Here is a 19,631-nt window from a genome sequence, read left to right on the forward strand (position 1 = left end):
CTGTACAGACTTCTGTAATGTGTAAGTACATCTATATATAAAAGCGAAATGGCACTCACTCACTTGCAGAACTAAAAATCTACCGGACCAAAAACGTTCAAATTTGGTAGGTATGTTCAGTTGGCCCTTTAGAGGCGCACTAAGAAATCTTTTGGCAATATTTTAACTCTAAGGGTGTTTTTTAAGGGTTTAAAGTTCGTCTTTTAGCATGTATATTCTTCATATTCTCTTAATATTATAATTGAAAAAGGTCATACCATATGTTAATATAGAACTATAATCTAGAGAGAGTACCTCTTCGAACAGTTGTTAAATGGCAACTAAATTAATAATTTTGTCAGGTCGGCATTAAGTTGAGTTGACTTTGTTAGGTTGGCACCAAGTTGAAGATTGAAATGCATTTATCGGGGAAAAATTGATCAATCAGAGCTATTCCTGGAAATATAATATTACTAGCCGTCAGGCTCGCTTCGCTCGCCATATCCGATTAGCCAGACGTTTAGTCTGGACCCCCGACTGGATCATCCTAACATATATGATAAAAATGCTCAAATGAAAAATGCAGGCGAGCGAAGTGAGCCTGCTGATCTCATTCTTGGACGATCCAGTCGGGGGTCCAGGGGCGGAGCCCCCTGGCTAGACGGATATGGCGAGCGAAGCGAGCCTGACGGCTAGTAATTGTATATTTCACTTGAATTTCTTTTTGTCATAGTCATTCAATTTCAGCTGTTTTACATCCATGAAATCTAGCCGGTAAACATCTGATTGTGAAACAAATAAACATATATATGATTCTCATCACAGCATACTCTACTGTAATAAAATCATATGTTTTCTTTACAGTCGAGTATGTTTCCTAGTTCCGAATTGGGAACCGCAAAACTGGTACAAGAAACATTCCTTTAATCGGGAGATGAGATATCGTGTACACAGACGCACATACACAACCACACACACACACACTCACACATCACACACACACACACACACGCACACACACACACACACACACACCACACACACACACACACACACACACACACACACACACACACACACACACACACACACCATACATACAGACCAATATCCAAAAACCACTTTTTTGGACTCAGGGGACCTTGAAACGTATAGATATTTAGAAATTGGGGTACCTTAATTTTTTCGGAAAGCAATACCATAGATAAACAATAGGGTAAGTAGATATCCCATGTTATAGGGAATTTATGTCGCAACTTTTACTGTTATCTAAGGCCGATTATTGTCAATTTTTACTGTTTTGTTGGGGTGATAGTGTATGAACTGCACAATTTAAGAGACTACCAGCGTCACACAGCTGCATAGGAAAGAACTACGTGAACTGTCGGCTTGGGATAACAGTAAAAGTTGCGACATAAACTCCCTATACCATGGGATATCTACTTACGCTATCGTTTCTCTATAGCAATACTTTCCTTACCTATGGTAATAGGGCAAGGAAAGTAAAAATGATAATTTCTATGATTGTCAATGAATTGCAACCAAAGGAGTTTATTGACAAAACATATACATAGTTGTTATATTATACATACAAAATTGCTAATACTAAATTTATTTCTAATTATGATACCCCACTATAATAATATGTGTCGAGGTGATCATAATATTATTTTCTAAAACATGTATAAAAAATAGTAATTTTAGTTATAAAGGGTTGTTAGTTATTAAAGGTAGAATAAAAAGAAGACAGTAGTTCATTCTATATCCTATTTACAATGAGCTCCTCGGTCTGGTAAATGCCAGTATCATATAGCCAATTCCGTACTGCTCTTTTAAATCTATTTATATTTACTTCGTCCTTTGCGATCTGCGGGATTTTATTGTAAATTCTAGGACCTAAATATTGTACAGATCTCTGACCAAAAGCTGTGTTCATTCTGGGAATGAGAAGAAAATTCAGATTTCTAATTCTGGTGTTATGGTTATGGAAAATTAAATCGGTAAAATTTGTACTCTTCTTAATATAAATTACTAAAACTAATACATATATTAACTGTCTGACGCTGAGAACTCTACTTTCGGTGAACAATTCTCTTGTTGGAAAACGGTTGTTTCTGTTTCTAGAAAACGATTGTCTCTGTTTCTAGAAAACGATTGTTTCTGTTTCTAGAAAATGATTGTTTCTGTTTCTAGAAAACGATTGTTTCTGTTTCTAGAAAACGATTGTTTCTGTTTCTAGAAAACGATTGTTTCTGTTTCTAGAAAACGGTTGTTTCTGTTTCTAGAAAACGATTGTTTCTGTTTCTAGAAAACGATTGTTTCTGTTTCTAGAAAACGATTGTTTCTGTTTCTAGAAAACGATTGTTTCTGTTTCTAGAAAACGGTTGTTTCTGTTTCTAGAAAACGGTTGTTTCTGTTCTAGAAAACGATTGTTTCTGTTTCTAGAAAACGGTTGTTTCTGTTTCTAGGAAACGATTGTTTCTGTTTCTAGAAAACGGTTGTTTCTGTTTCTAGAAAACGGTTGTTTCTGTTTCTAGAAACGATGTTTCTGTTTCTAGAAAACGGTTGTTTCTGTTCTAGAAAACGATTGTTTCTGTTTCTAGAAAACGATTGTTTCTGTTTCTAGAAAACGGTTGTTTCTGTTTCTAGAAAACGGTTGTTTCTGTTTCTAGAAAACGGTTGTTTGATATATTGCCCATAGATTGTTAAGATTTCAAACTGTGGAAAAACGAGTTTTACTGAGTCTAATCTTTTTAACTTCATTATTATTGTGAGAGCTCATTTTTACTTTCCTTGCCCTACTACCATAGGTAAGGAAAGTATTGCTTTCCAAAAAAAATTAAGGTACCCCAATTTCAAGTTTTCTATACGTTTCAAGGTCCCCTGAGTCCAAAAACATGATTTTTGGGCATTGGTCTGTGTGTGTGTGTGGATGTATGTCTGTGAACACGATAACTCCATTCCTAATTAACCGATTGACTTGAAATTTTAAACTTAAGGTCCTTATACCATGAGGACCCGACAAGAAGAAATTCAATTCAAGATGGCGGAAAAAATGGCGGATAATTACTAAAAAACCATGTTTTTCACGTTTTTCTCGAAAATGGTTCTAACGATTTTCTTCAAATTTATACCATGAATAGCTATTTATAAGCCCTATCAACTGGCATGAGTCTCATTTCTGAGAAAATTGCAGGAGCTCCGTAATATTCTTGAGAAAAATGACAGTTACTAAAAAACTATGTTTTTCACGATTCTCAAAAACGGCTCTAACGATTTTTTTCAAATCCATACCCTGTATAGTTATTTATTAGCTCTATCAACTGACATGAGTCTTTTTCCTGGGTTACTAATGAAGGGTCCACCCAATCCTTGAGAAATGGACTTTGTAACCTCCTTCTCGTGCATGAGGTAGGTAGGTACACGGTTTTTACTTTTTCTTCTTCCATATACCGTGGGTAGGTAGAACAGTTTATAAAAATAACACAGTCATAGTCGAAATATTTCATCTGTAGAACAGCTGTTTTGACAAATTTCAAAAAAATCATCGAATTTCACAATAATTTACATAAAGGAAAAAGTACTCTGAAAACAATTGTATATACACATAATCAGTAGTCTGATAGTAGTTGCAAATACGTATGTTGCCTTCAATCGTCATAATGTTATTCCCCTAAATTATTCTCGTTTGATAATGAGGCTTATAGTTCAATGAGCAAGGAAAGTTGTGTGAGTGTACCACACCAGATTTTTGTTGTAATAGAATCTTATCAAGGTTACTCTTGGTTGTACTTCCATAGATAGAACTTATAAATAACGAGCTTATATTATAATAACGAGCGAGGCTCTCGGTGCCCCGATATTGGATTTTAAATAGCACAAGGTTACCTTATTTTTTCTCTCCCTATAATTCTTATGATGTATCAATTAGTAAAGGATAAAGGATAATAAAGGATGCAAACGTACTTGGTGCATCCGTATCCGTTCTGCAGTCCGTCTCGCCACTGTCCGTCATACTCGCAGTGGTTGGGCGTGTGCATGCGTCCGGGCCCATGCAACTGGTTGCACCTGAACATGCCCACATACCAGCGCCCATCCGTCCATTCCAGTCTGCCCTTGCCTTCCAGCTTGCCCGACACCCAGCGGCCTGCAAACATACGGACATACACTTAAAATCAAAGTCACCTGACACACATACAATCAGTAACCAAGCAAAGACATTGGGCCATATGAATAAAGTTGACCATTTGCTTGTACTTCTAAAATATGGAGCATTTGATTCATTTTCTATGAATAAACGTGAGCAAAACCTTTTGTTCATGCACATAAAAAAATAGTTTGAGCACTTGCTCAAAAGTAAAAGCTTATACTCAAAATTATATTATTAGGAAGTTTTATTATCAATCTATCTAAATTTGAAATTCTTTGTTTTATTCTGATTCATAGTTTCAGATTGAAGATTTGGTGTTGGAACATAACCTACATAATATTTGGACGATTTGTGACAAAATCAGGAAATTGAAGAAGTTTTGGGCAATAGCCTGTTTTTTCTTTTCCGTCTATTGTATTGTTCGCTCTATCTAATAAATAAATAAATAATAAAATTGTATGAATAAACTAGAGCATTTGCTCAACTTTTGAAGCAAATGCTTCAAAAAAGGTGAGTCTATTCTAGAGCAGCTTACCACCTTTTGCTCATAGTAAAATGGCTCAACTAATTCGTTTGAGGAAGAGGAAACTATACCAGATACGATCACAACCAATATTTGAGAACTATAAAACTCTTTATAGATTCAACCATGATACAAAAGAATAAATACAAAAGTTACCTATCCAATATAAAGATAGCCATCACAGAATAGGAAATAGGCATTTAAGAAGATGAGAAAGTAGACACGATTACAAGAAGGCTATTGATATTATAAGATATGCTAAAGATTATTATAGAGATGACATTTTTTCACGCTATTATTTCAAAATTCTAAACTCAACTAACCTAAAACTCTATTCATAAATAGAAAACAGAGCAGACGACGCAAACACAAGCGGTGCCCCCTACTTGCATATTTAGTGCTTCCGTGAGCTATTAAAACAAAGTAAGGCTACAAAAGCGAATCAGCTGATGAAAAATCTTTAAAATACGCGAGCATTATTTGCTGCCGAGTTCAGGAGCATAAGGTAAGAGTATAAGGGAAAGCTTATTCATATGAAAGTGAGCAAATGCTTTTGCTTCTACATTTTGCTCATGAGCAAAGCCTAATGCTCAATGCTTTTGCTCATGAGCATTTGCTCTGTTTTTATTCAACATGGAATCAAATCAGACTTGACACATATAACCTGCCTGCAAACAGAGACAGGAGACAATAACATGGAACTAAAGCCAACTTGACACGCATAATTTGTGCATCACAAGTAAGAGATATATTTTTAATACAGAAGAATATGCACTTGTGATAGAGTGCAGCTCTAACATTTGGATTCAATAGAACAATAATATTGGATAGAAAATGTTCAACAATGGGCTACAAAACGTCCACGATGTGGGATTACCGAAAATAAACTACCGTACATTCATAATCGTAATACATATCATATGTGGGGAGTCCGGTATCACAAGGTGTCAAACTATCAAAAGATAAACCGAAAAACTTCAATAAGTAACAACCAAACTTCAATCAAAGCTCATACATAATTTTGGACAAAAATTGGACATGAACTTTCAGCAGTGATTACATAGCCTATTTTTTGGACATGTTATTCAGTATCAAAATTTGGGTATAGAATAGTTTTGGGCGATGCCTGTCATATTTATATGACTTCCCAATCATATTTATATGATTTGTAATTGTATCCATAAATAAATGAGTAAGTAAAGAAGGCTGTCAGAGTCATTGCCACAGCTTCATTTCGTGAACTAGTCCAGTCACTATTGGTGCTTGCATTTCATATTGTAGTTCTGATATTTTAGTATATTGTTTGGATACATAAGAGAAGACCACAACCGATTTTTTCATACCAAAACTTCCATGTGCTAGATACAGAGTGGCCCAAAAACCTTCTACTTTTGGCCCAAAAACCTCCTACTTTTAGTTAACGGGCAGAAAAATTTGCTCTTACCTTTTTTCAGATTAAGAAATTCCTAATAAAATGAGATCATTCGGAACTCTCTATTGAGAATTTTTGATACCATTTACTTGTTTATTTATTGCATTAATCTCTAGTTAGTGGGAGATAATTAACAGAAAAATGAAAAGAATGGGGAAGAAAAACTTTAGTGCAACATGGCCTTAGTATTTTTCCAAGGTTTCATGTAATACTAGCTTACCCGGCGAACTTCGTACCTCCAAAAAGTCAATGTATCTCACTTGACTTTATTTGGTGAATCATGAAATTTATCTGACAATAAATATTTTCATTTACATCTCAATACGGACTTCCTATGTGCTTAGTCATGCAACATTTATTATTCCGAAAACATATTCTTCTCAATCAATTGGTAGTAATATCTATCAGTAGAGTGTTAATTAAAAATAAAATAGATAGGTTAAATCAGTTTTTCAAAGAAAAATTTAATGTTTTCATAGTTGTTGATTGTCAATAGATGGTCCAGGAAATATGCGATGTACGATGAATCACACAGAATTCTATATTCTTTCCATCTTCCATTCTAGGAGGAATATAAGCTAAGCTAAATTCAAAAAAAAATTTATTCAGTCTGTCATTCTTCAGTAATTAATGAATGCAACTCTCTTTCATGAGATGAATAATTTTTTCCAACATTTTCCAGTTTCTCAATGATAGGGGGCTGATAATTATGTGTATAGGTCTTCTAAGGAACGATTACCTACAGCTGGTACCAATCAACTACACTAACTTCAACTCCAAACTACCATTTTAATATCAGTACACAATTTATCATAGGGTGACGTGTTTATTATACAGCTGGTAACTTTAGATGCTAAACTATAGGTAGCCGCTCAGCCGAAAATTTCGAAATGTCTGTAAAATGAATTAATAAATAATTATTATTAGCCCCCCTATTAAAATTTCTGGTCAGGAACCATCCCCAATACTCACACAAAATATTCCCAAAGTTTCATGTCGTTCTGTCAAGTAGTTTTCGAGTCTATAGGGAACAAACAAACTAACAAACAAACAGACATTCATTTTTATATATTATATAGATTGGACTTGTCTATAAGGATTTATGACCTACCCATATAGGTGGCATCCTTGTAGGTGGCATGTTTGGTGAACGTATAGGAGGCGTTTCTAACAGTAGGCACCGGACTACGGCTCAACCTCTTCTTAAGAGCATCCTGCAACGCCACCATCCAGTCCACCTTCTCGTGGGCAGATGGCGCCACCAGCTGAAGGCTGTCTTCCGGTGTGGTTATTAGCAGCCCGTTCTACAAACATCGAATATTGAATGAAAAAGTCCAAGAAATTGTCAAAAAACCACAGATTTATTAATACTTAGAAAGACCGGTTTCGGTTATTACACCATTGTCAATCTCTGATAAACCATTGAAATCTCTGAACTTAAAAAGACTAAGAAATTGTCAAAAACCACAGATTTATTGATACTTAGAAAGACCGGTTTCGGTTATTACACCATATTGTCAATCTCTGATACAAACAAATCAAAATACATCAAATACATTCACAATAATACATCATTTCAGCGAATAGATACCACAATAATACATCAATATCGGGGGACCGAGCTTTGCTCTGGAGTGGAAAAGCATAGAAAATTTGTAACGAAAGATCGAATTTATAGTTTATATTTATTTATTCATTTTCTCAGTCGTACAATTATTTTTACAGTTATATGAGGAGGCACAACAGGCTTATGCCCAAAACTGTCCCTTTTCAAATTTATACTACGGTCCAAATAAAAATCTCGATTAAGCTACTATCACTCATCAAAGTAACAATTAATTCACACTTCAAAAAACAAACACATCATCAATTACAAATAGATATACTATGAATTATACTATGAATTTGATTGAGAATGATATACTATGTTTGCTACAATATTTGTTAATATATTATGTACTATTTTACACTAACATCATCTAGTTACTATTTTGGACTTTCTGAAGTAAACATGTTTTATAAAAAAAGATAAATAAACGAAAATGAGTTTTAGTCCAGTCACTATATACATTGGTGCATGCAATTTATATTGTAGTTCTGATCTTTTAATATATCATTTGGGTACATAAGAGAAGGCCAGCACCAATTTCTTCATGCAAAATTTCCTTGTGCTAGATACAGAGTGGCCCAAAAACCTCGTATTTTCGGCTCATTTTCCAGTTTTCGGCTATTTCTGCCAAATCTCGTAATGGGACAAAAAAATTTGCTCTTGCCTTTTTTTTAGATTATAAAATTTTGAATAAAATAAGATCATTCGAAACTCTCCATCTCCAATGAGTACTGAGTTATGATTTTTCAAAAATGAGTGGAATTTTAAGAAAAAATCAATTTTCGAAAAAATCGATTGCTATTAATTGTTTGTCTGTCATCAATCGAACAATAAGGTTAACCATCCACTGGAACCGTATTCAACCGATCCGTTCAGCTGTTGGATCGGACGAATCTGCCGGCCGTTAATTCGGCCGAATATGGTCGTCCATTGGAATCGTTTACGTCAGCCTAGTTGCCAATTATTGAATTAACTACTATCATAGCTACCACAAATTTTCATAATAAACAATGATGATATTGAGATTTTGAAAATTGAATAAACAAATATCCACTGAATTAGTTATTCATTACAATAATCTTAGCTTCAACAAATATCCACTAAATTAATTATTCATTATCAAGCAATCTTTGTTCACAGATTCCTTTGAACATCACAACGATGATATACTTTGTTTCGCATATCCCACAATGGAACATTCTCTTGTACAAAACGTATCAACTTTTCATTGTCCATAGTTAAAACTTTATAAAACAGAACAAGTTCAAAAAACCAAAACAGACAAGACTGTGAAACAATTTTGAGGTTTAGGATGATGTCTCAGCTCGACTTCGTCCGGATAGAGCCTGAAAATCCCATTCAATTCTGATCGAAAACTTGATCATGGACGTATGAACCTGTTGCAATGGACGAGCATCTATAGCTTTCTTTGTTGGGGGATCGTTCGGACGAGTTCGGTAGTTTTCAGCCGATGCTAGTTCGGACGGGTAGCCGTCTAGGTGTCACCCCGACTACTTGACACCTGGCCATTTTGGCCATAGGCGACTACTTGTACCCTCGTAAAAGTACATCATTGCCGTCAAGTTGTCCCCCCGACACCTACAGGACCAAAGATGCCAACTAGTCATGACCGTAAACGACAACTTGACACCTCGCACCCTCGCGTCAGGGTGTCCCCCCGACTAGTTGTCACCTCCTCAGAAAGGAACAGGTAGACGGGGATGGCTCACGTCTACTTGTCTTCTAAAAACCGGTTTTAAAAGGGGACAAGTTGTCGGAGTGGCTCCTAGTCGCGTTCCCATTCGGACGAAATCGGCTCCAGTGGACGGCCCACCTAAAACTAACCTGTAGGTTATCGGTATCCTGAGCAGGTTCGACCCACAGAGTGTCAAGCGAGTGGATGGTCTGCGTGGCGCCCGAAATGTGCACAAATGCATCCGACAGAAGTATGAACCAGTGGTTACTGAATCGGGAGGCATTGTGCAGGGTCAGCGCATGCGTCTTGGAATCGCGCAGCAGACGTCGTTGCGGCGTCCTAAAAAACAAATATTCAACCAAAATTACTCAAGTCAAGTAGGCCTACTCAAAATAATATAATAGAGAGAAGATAGCACAAGTATTGAATTAAAAGACTAAGAATATATGAATAATTACCACAATATCAACTTCTCAACTACACAAAAAGATAGCACAAGTAGATATACCATGGTGTTGTGTATCAAGTTGAGGTGATACTGTATCAAGTGCAGTGATACAGTATCCTATTATATTAAGTGAGCAATTTCTGTATTTTTATATTAATTTATATTTATATCTGTTATTTATGTTCAACGAATCTCGAAAACGGCTCTAAGGATTTTCACGAAATTTGGAACACAGTTGACCGAGCGAAGTGAGGTCTAAGATTCAAGTCGACGGTTTGGCATTTCTCTTAATGTTTAAATGTTCATATGTTGTTATGTTGCGCATTTACGGCGAAACGCGGAAATAGATTTTCATGAAATTTGACAGGTATGTTCCTTTTTTAATTGTGCGTCGACGTATATACAAGGTTTTTGGAAATTTTGCATCTCAAGGATAATATGAAAGGAAAAAGGAGCCTCCTTCATACGCCAATATTAGAGTAAAAATCAGACTATAGAATTATTCATCATAAATCAGCTGATAAGTGATTACACAGATGTGTGGAGAAGCCAGTCTATTGCTGTATTTCATAGTTTCAATCAGGTACTTGTGGATGAGAATACTGCGTGAGGTCTACTGTTCACAGAACTACTAGTATTATAGAGAGAAGATGGCACAAGTATATATACCATGATGTTGTGTATCAAGTTGAGGTGATACTGTATCATATTGTGTTGATACTGTATCAGGTGCAGCGTTACAGTATCCTATTATATTAAGCGAGCAATTTCTGTAGTTTTATATCTGGTTATTTATATCCTATACTATTAAACGAGCAACTTCTGTTAGTATGTTTATATGTTTAGGTGTTTAGATGTTTGAATGTTTAGATGTTTATATGTTTGTATTTCACCGGATCTCAAAAACGGCTCTAACGATTCTCACGAAATTCAGAGCATAGTAGGTTTTTAATATAAAGATTCGATTGCACTAGGTCTCATCCCTGAGAAAACTCGCTGAAGGACATTAAAAGGATAATTATTATTCATCCTTCGAAAAACAGCTGATAATAATTATTTCGTCGTCTGTTGGTGATGGAAGTAAGTGAGCGAGTTCATGTGTGTGGGACTGTGTCAAAATTATGACTCAGCTGTTGAACTTTTATAATCATTCAATCAGTACTTAGTGCCGGTTGCAAAAAAGCCGGGTTATTTTCAATCCTGATTAATTCCAGTAGATTCATCTTTTTGAAATGGTCTGCTCTGATTTGGTTCACGTGAAGCTGATCAGGATTAGAATTTAACTGGCTTTTTTGCAACTGGGCCTTTTTGAGGGAAATTTTTGCATTCCTCTGGGAATTAATCTCAATTTACTGTGATTAGATAGAACATTTCTGTATGAATGTTATTATAATTTCTTCTTTCGTAATACATTTTTTATGCTTTTGTACTCCAGAGCGAAGCTCGGTCCTCGATATTTTATTTATATCTGGATATTTATGTTCAACGGATCTCGAAAATGGCTCTAACGATTTTCACGAAATTGGGAACATAGTAGGTTTATGATATAAAAATTCGATCACACTAGGTCTCATCCTTGGGAAAACTCGCTGAACTTAATTAACATTAAGAGGATAATTCATCCTTGGCTGAAACAGTTGTGGATGGTAAAAAAGTGAGTAAGCGAGTATGTGAAAAATCAAAATATCGCATCCCCGAAATTCATAAGCTGACGTATAACCAGCTGTAAAATATAAACACGATCATTTCAGAGAATTATTGTGTTCTGTTTATCAATAAATAAAAATAATGATCGAAGCTCGGTGCCCCGATATTATTTATTTATATCTGGATATTTATGTTCAACGGATCTCGAAAACAACTCTAACGATTTTCACGAAATTTGGAACATAGTAGGTTTACGATATAAAAATTCGATTGCACTAGGTCTCATTCTTGGGAAAACTCGCTGAACGACATTAAAAGGATAATTCATCCTTGGCTGAAACAGCTGTGGATAGTAAAAAAGTGAGTGAGCGAGTATGTGAAAAATCAAAATATCGCATCCCCGAAATTCATAAGCTGACGTATAGCCAGCTGTAAAATAAACTGATATAAACACGATCATTTTGAAGAATTATTGTGTTCTGTTTATCAATAAACTAGTAGTTCTGTGAACAGTAGACCTTACGCAGTATTCTCATCCACAAGTACCTATCTGATTAAAACTTGAGACCTTATGGAAATACAGCAATAGACTGGCTTCTCCACACATCTGTGTAACCACTTGTCAGCTGATTTATGATGAATAATAAATTCTATAGTCTGATTTTTACTCTAATATTGGCGTATGAAGGAGGCTCCTTTTTCCTTTTATATTATCCTTGAAATATAAAATTTCCAAAAACCTTGTATATACGTCGACGCGCAATTTAAAAAGGAACATACCTGTCAAATTTCATGAAAATCTTTTGAATCTAAAAAGAGTTTTATAATAGTTCTCAACTATTGGTTGTGATCGTATCTGGTATAGTTTCCTCTTCCTCATACGAATTAGTTGAGCCATTTTACTTTGAGCAAAAGGTGATAAGCTGCTCTAGACGAGACTCACCTTTTTTGAAGCATTTGCTCCAAAAGTTGATCAAATGCTCTAGTTTTTGAGTATAAGCTTTTACTTTAGAGCAAATGCTCAAACTATTTGATGAGCATGAGCAAAGGGTTTTGCTCACGTTTATTCATAGAAAATGAATCAAATGCTCCATTTTTAGAAGTATAAGCAAATGCTCAACTTTATTCATATGGGCCAATGAAAACTTGACAAATTTATATACAAAATTATATTTATAATAATAATACTGAGGGTGATGCCCACATAGGCTCTTAGGCTTGTGTGTGGGTAATGAATGAGAGGGATGATGATGAGAGATGACGACTACTTTTTAGGTAGTCGGGACCGACGAATTATCGTCTCCCTCGATAGACGGGGTGGCCGTATCTTTTTGATTGTGCTGTGTTCAAAAACTTTTGCCCCGGTCGAGATTAGAACCGGGATTAGACCGGATTAAACCGGCGCGTTATCACTTACCCCAACGAGCCACCCAAATGCACAATGAAAATAATAAATTATATCTATTTAATTATCGCACTTCATTAATACAATCCAACATATATTAAACAAATAATCAATGCCTCAATTTACCTTTTTTCACCATATTGCACTAACGAGACAAACTCAATATCTAATCCGTCAACCATTTTCACTGAATATTATCAACTCAGCCACCACATTCAAGACTTCAATTCTAATACATTTTATAAAACAGTATTTTTACACTTTGAAGTTCCATAAATTGAATGTATTCAAGTGAATTCCGAATTTTAGTTTCATCAATACGTTACTTCCAACAATGAGTTTTATAAAGTTGATCGTTGATTATCGTTAATCGTTGATCGTTAATAATTATCAATAACAACTATTCAAGACTTCAATACTAATACATTTTATAGAACATTTTTTTTACACTTTGAAGTTCCATTAATTGAATGTAGTCAAGTGATTCCGAATTTTAGTTACATCAATACGTTACTTCCAACAATGAGTTTTATAAAGTTGATCGTTGATTATCGTTAATCGTTGATTGTTAATAATTGGTATCAATAACAACTATTACATTTTTTTGAACTATAAAATTAACTTGAGCCATCTTCAAAACTCAACTATTCAATAATTCAACTGTCTAAACTGAACTATCTCAACTATTCAACTAATCAATCTTTTTTCATTTTTCAATTTAACACTTAGCTTATCACTGACACAAACATCATTAATCATCAACTAAACTATTCAACACTGAGTCACTGTAATTCATTAATCGAATACTATCCCAAGTTAACAGGAAAACAGATTTTTTCACTAGTAAAAAATTGGTTTCTCGTTCAAATAATGGAACAACACTATCATTATAACCGAGCCTCAATTATCTGTAAACCGTAAAACTATTTCAAGAGCAATAGATAACACACTCTTAATGAGATTGTTAAGTACTGGGAGCGCATTTATGCAAAAGTACTTCGTCTCTCTCTCTCTCTCTCTCTAGCTCTCACACTCGTTAACGCTCTAAAAACAATACTTCACTATTTGAACATGCCAAAGTACTTCGTCTCTCTCTCTCTCGCTCTCACACTCGTGACCAAGTTAACGCTCTAAAAACAATACTTCACTATTTGAACAAAGCAAGCCGTTTGCGCCGTTTCGACTCAGATTGTAGAGTAGTTGTGATTTGAAAATCTGCATAATAATACTGCTTTCATCTTCTCAATGTAGTGGTGATTCATTTATCTTATTCATTTAAAATGCTGTCTGTTTAAAGTTCATAGATATTGAATTGAGATTGTTTGAATGGGGATCAGCATTGACGCTATTTATATGAAAGGATTACAGTTTAAAGTGAATCTTCCAATAGTTTATAGATTAGATTATCTTCGGACAGTCAGTACTGATTGGATGGAAAACGTTGGTGATATAATTATGGAATGCTGTCAGTTTGGTGTGAATTTCATGACAGTTCAAAGTATAGAGATTGCATTAATCATAGTGTGGACGTACCGTATATGATGTTTACATTTTGATTGGATATCTCGGTCATATGGTGGAAAGACGTATTGATTTCAGTGTAAAGGGTTACAGTGGAAAGATATTTTAAAGGTCGGAATTACCGTTTACTAAAAGCTAATAATTTATTTTGAAAAATACAGTCGAACCTCTCTAAAACGAACCTCCACTTAACGAAATCCTCTACACAACAAATTTTTACCTGGTCCCATGACATTTTTGAGTTTTGGCTGCTTATTTACCACTATCTAAAGAATTTCGGACCTCTCAACAACAAAGTTTTCTCTTGACTTCAACATACAAAATGTAGTGTGTATTGGAAGCAGACGATTATTTTCAAGGAATCTTTTAGTTTTAGCAGAAAGGTCAAAATAATGGCAATTCAGGTAGGAAGAAGATAGGGTGGTAGACAGTTAATAGAGGGTGAAACACATGTCGGAAATTGAATGCAAGTTACTGGATATTGAATTCCAAGAACTTGTCATTATTGTAGACCAGGCAGGTGAACGACTGGACTTCCCCATTCTTGCTTTTGTCACACATTTCAATTTTTTGAACTGACTAAGATGATGATAGCTGTGACGAACCTGAAGAGAAGAATCCGTCAGATCAAGAAGTTCTAGAGACTTTCAAAATTATCAGGCAAGGATTAAAACTGAAAAATAGTGTACCAGACATGTCTGACTGTTTGGATAGATGTGAGTCGTTTACCGAACATGATTTTTTATTCAAATGCAGAATTGAACAGAAAATTACTAAATTTTCAAATATGAAACATTAAAAAATTGGAAAGTTGATATTTATAGTGAAGTTATTGACAAAATAACCGTATTTTGCGTTCCATCTAATAGTAGTGTAAAGGGTTGAAAAATATTGCTACAGAGTATGTACTTTGATTAAACTCCACTAATAGTACAAATCAAGCTTTCTGAAAATAAATTGGTGAGTTTACTTACTTATTACTTTCTATAAATATTCCAAAAAACATTTATCTCTTTCCTGTATAGGGCTACTTGTAATATGAATATAAAGAAAATAAAAATCTCAGTACCCTTTTTTAAAATATTTTATCACTACTAACATGTTTCGGTCATTTATGCCATTTTCAAGTGATATCACTTGATAATGGCATAAATGACCGAAACATGTTGTGATAAAATATTTTAAAAAAAGGTACTGAGATTTTTATTTTCTTTATATCCAAAAACATGTTTATTTAAAAAAGCATGAATTTTCAAATTTCCATATTAATATTGGCCTAATAGGTACCCTACCGACATTCGCGATGATATGTTCTATGTACCATATTCATTTACTGTATTTACCGCCGTGATACGATATTATAAGATCCATAGGATCGTGGCAGTTTTCTTGACAAAACCTCTCAATAACGAATACCTCTCTGCAGCGAATTTTTTCTCGGGATAATCCACTCCGTTATACAGAGGTTCGACTGTATTTTAAAGAAGTGCGAAATTACAAAATAATACATTACTTGCATACATCTTATAATAAATATTTTGTTGTTTTCAGCCTCATGAGAGCTCCAAAATTTGTTGAAACAATTCATATATAAATAAGAGAGATTGGAATATGCGTTTTAGGTCGTTATCTACCACTCAGGTTCAACTAACACTTATACGACTCAGGTCGAGAAGAGACTCTAGTGGAGAGCATGTGTTTCCAAATGGTGACACTCAGACCAGTCGACTCTAGTCTCCGCGACACATGCTCTCGACTAGAGTCGAGTCTCTTCTCGACCTGAGTCGCGTAAGTATGAGTTGAGCCTAAAATCCCTGATAATTGACTACTGATAATGATTATGGATTTAGGGTTTGAAGTGAAATATTTGAAAAATTGAAACCGATTTCATAGCCTCCGTTTAGAGATTACTTTCTTTAGAAATTACAAAGAAGAGAAGTTTTGAACTTGGACTGTTTGGTGTTTCTTTGGAAAGCGGGGTCCACACTGAACAAAATGTTCGACAAACATGTTTGTTGAAACAGTTTGGGCAAATTTATTATGTTTAAATAAAATAAATATTTTTTATATTTTATTTTATACTGGGCGTGGCCAGTGTGGACGCGTCATCAAACAAAACATTCACAGCTAACACTGAAAATGTTTGGAAAAACAGTAACAAACAATGATTGTCCAAACTTTTAACATGTTTGTCCCTGAGCCCCTCAACAAGCATGTTTGCCGAACATGTATGTCGAACATTTGTTCAGTGTGGAACCGGCTGAATACAAAGTGTCCCAACAGTTTGCAACAGCAAATTTTCTTATATCGACCTTAGTTTTCGAGATAAATCGATTATTCGATATTCCAAAAAACCGCCAATAACTGGAAAACTATCAGACAAAATCTAATTCCAAGGATATGTTTAGAAAGAGGGAGAAATTTCCAATAAGATCCATTCAATTTGTTCCTTTGTTTGACGTTTTTGAAGTTTTTATGCGCGTTCAAGCTGTTTGAAATTTGGCTTTGAACTTGTGAAGGGAATCCCCTTCATGGCTTCCATGTCATTAGCACTCGTTGCCTTAGCAACCTTTCAAACTAAAAGTTTGTTATCTTGTTTTACGATTAGTCATAAATGTTCAAGTTTAGTTAAAGTAAAGTTCAATTCAACAGTATAATTTTCCATTTTATTTTTAGCATTGTCAGTTCTTTACAAACACGACGAATAAAAACATAACTTATCATACACATGATGAACATATGTGTTTGTCAAGTTCCGTTCAATCTAATAGAATCTATAATTAAAATTTTGTTAATAGCTTTGGTGTAAACGCAGCTTTACTGTTTTTCTAAACATTTTCCGTGTTTGCTGTAAATGTTTTGTTTGATGACGCGTCTACACCGGCCACGGCCAAACATTGTTTATCATTGTTTACTTTGAACGCTCATAAAAAGTTCAAAAACGTCAAACAAAGAAACAAATTATATGAACCTTATTAAAAATTTGTTGCTCTTTTCAACCATATCCTTATAATTAGATTTTGAATGATAGCTATCTAGTTATAGACGTTTCAATGACGGTAAATAGATCTATTTCAAAAATATTGAAAATTCGATGGATCTCGAAAACAAAGGTCGATATAAGAAAATTTGGTGTAAGTGCACGTCCAGTGCCAACATACCTGTCATCAAATTTTTGGTTGGGATCAATTTAGTAGGTTATTTTGAGAACAAAATCACAAAAATTAAACGGCGGTCACTATTGTTTTTAAAATAAACTAAGTTCAAAGTAGCACAATTTTACATGCATTTAACCTATAAGTAACACCCATTTTGATTATTGAAATCATCAATTATGATATTCCTAATCCGAATTTTCCTAACCCAAAGCTTTTCCTAACCTAACCTAAAGCTTTTCCTAACCTTAGCTACTTATGGTTGCTACTTATAGGTTAAATGCATGTAAAGTTGTGCTACTTTGAACTTAGTTTATTTTAAAAACAATGGTGACCGCCGTTTAATTTTTGTGATTTTGTGCTCAAAATAGCATACTAAATCGATCCCAACCAAAAATTTGATGACAGGTATGTTGGCACTGGACGTGCACTTTAGCCGAAAATTTTACTGCACATTTTTCGTTGCGAATTTCATGTAGAATCTATGGTATTCGGTTGTTACACATTTGGTGGGGCACTCTGTATATTATCAGAAAACATTACCCTGGAGCCTCAAAGTTAATTTTAATAACTTGGTTCACTTGATTTATTCATGTTTACAAAAATATGATTATATCATTGGCTGAGGCTTTATCTAAGTGATGTTATGTAGTTGGCCTAACCTCAAAGTATCGACTAGACGTCCCGAGCTCTCCCAGAACACCCTCGTTGCCTCAGCCAGCTTCCTGGCCGCATCCTGGGCCTCGCAGAACACCTCCCAGCGCTGCACCTCCCCAGACGCCTCCGACGAACCACGGCTCAACATCATCTGTCAAAATAAATCATCAAAATATTTTATTCATAGAAAGAACCGTATTTTATTCATAGTACCGTACCTATTTCATTCTACCGGGTGATTACAAATGAAATAGACAACTTCAATAGCCTGTACAAAATTAAACTGGTGTATTTCAACATAGTAAGTGATATAGGTTTGTAGGGAATTTCTTAAAGTTTATGTTGGTAGAACTGTTGCTGGCTATTGTTGGCTGCTCCGTGTTACAACAGCCAGTTTAGTTTAGCAATATGGCCGCTACTCAAGTGGAGAAAGCTTATTGTGTTCTTGAATTAGCCAAAACAAACTCTGTTACTGTTGTGCAGCGTCATTTCAGAACAAAATACGGTAAACCACCACCAACAAGGCAATCAATTTATGACTGGTATGAACGTTTTGAAAGCAGTGGATGTGTGTGTAAGAAGAAGAGTACTGGAAGACCTTCTGTTACAGGAGAAAAAATTGATAGTGTTCGTGATGTTTTTGTACGAAGTCCAGGAAAATCGACTAGATCAGCGAGTTTAGAATTGCAAATTCCTCAACCTACTGTGTGGAAAATTCTGCGGAAACGTTTGAAAATGACACCTTATAAATTGCAGTTAGTACAAAGTTTAAATTACAATGATAAAGTTGTACGTAAAAATTTTTGTCAAGAGATGCAACATTGTCTTGAAAATGACGACACATTGTTTAATCGCCTAATTTTCAGTGATGAATGCACTTTTCACATTAGTGGAAAAGTTAACAGACATAATGTACGAGTATGGGGAACAGAAAACCCAAGAGAGACTGTACAGCATATACGCGATTCTCCTAAAGTGAACGTGTTTTGCGCTTTATCTTGTGAAAAGGTTTACGGGCCTTTCTTCTTCCAAGAACCATCAGTAACCGGAAGAATTTATCTGGACATGTTAACCGAATGGTTAATGCCTCAACTCCATGAAGATAGTTGTAACTTCATTTTTGTACAAGATGGAGCTCCGCCTCACTGGTACTCAGACGTCAGAGGGTATCTGGATGAACATCTTCCTAGACGATGGATCGGCCGTGCAAGTGAGGAAAACGTTGTGTTTCAGCCGTGGCCACCTCGTAGTCCGGACCTAACGCCCTGCGACTTTTTCTTGTGGGGCTATGTAAAAGACAGAGTTTTCGTACCACCGCTTCCTGTTGATATCGATGATCTTAAACAACGAATCACAAATGCTCTTGCTACAGTTTACCGTGAGATGCTTAGTCGTGTGTGGTCAGAATT

The 19,631-nt window shown here is 35.1% G+C and overlaps 1 protein-coding gene across 1 annotated transcript in view; it reads right to left on the minus strand.

Annotated features, from left to right (window-relative positions):
- Positions 1-19,631, minus strand: part of LOC111057945 (alsin) — an 82,261-nt gene that overhangs the window by 35,565 nt on the left and 27,065 nt on the right. Inside the window, exons 6-9 of the mRNA XM_039425301.1 lie at positions 18,228-18,373; positions 9,539-9,728; positions 7,196-7,388; positions 3,946-4,126 (exon numbers count right to left, since the gene is read on the minus strand). Coding sequence (XP_039281235.1) covers positions 3,946-4,126; positions 7,196-7,388; positions 9,539-9,728; positions 18,228-18,373 — 710 coding nt within the window. The remainder of the gene's footprint in view (positions 1-3,945; positions 4,127-7,195; positions 7,389-9,538; positions 9,729-18,227; positions 18,374-19,631) is intronic.

This window comes from Nilaparvata lugens, chromosome 3 (genome assembly GCF_014356525.2).
Source record: "Nilaparvata lugens isolate BPH chromosome 3, ASM1435652v1, whole genome shotgun sequence".
Lineage (NCBI taxonomy): Eukaryota > Metazoa > Arthropoda > Insecta > Hemiptera > Delphacidae > Nilaparvata > Nilaparvata lugens.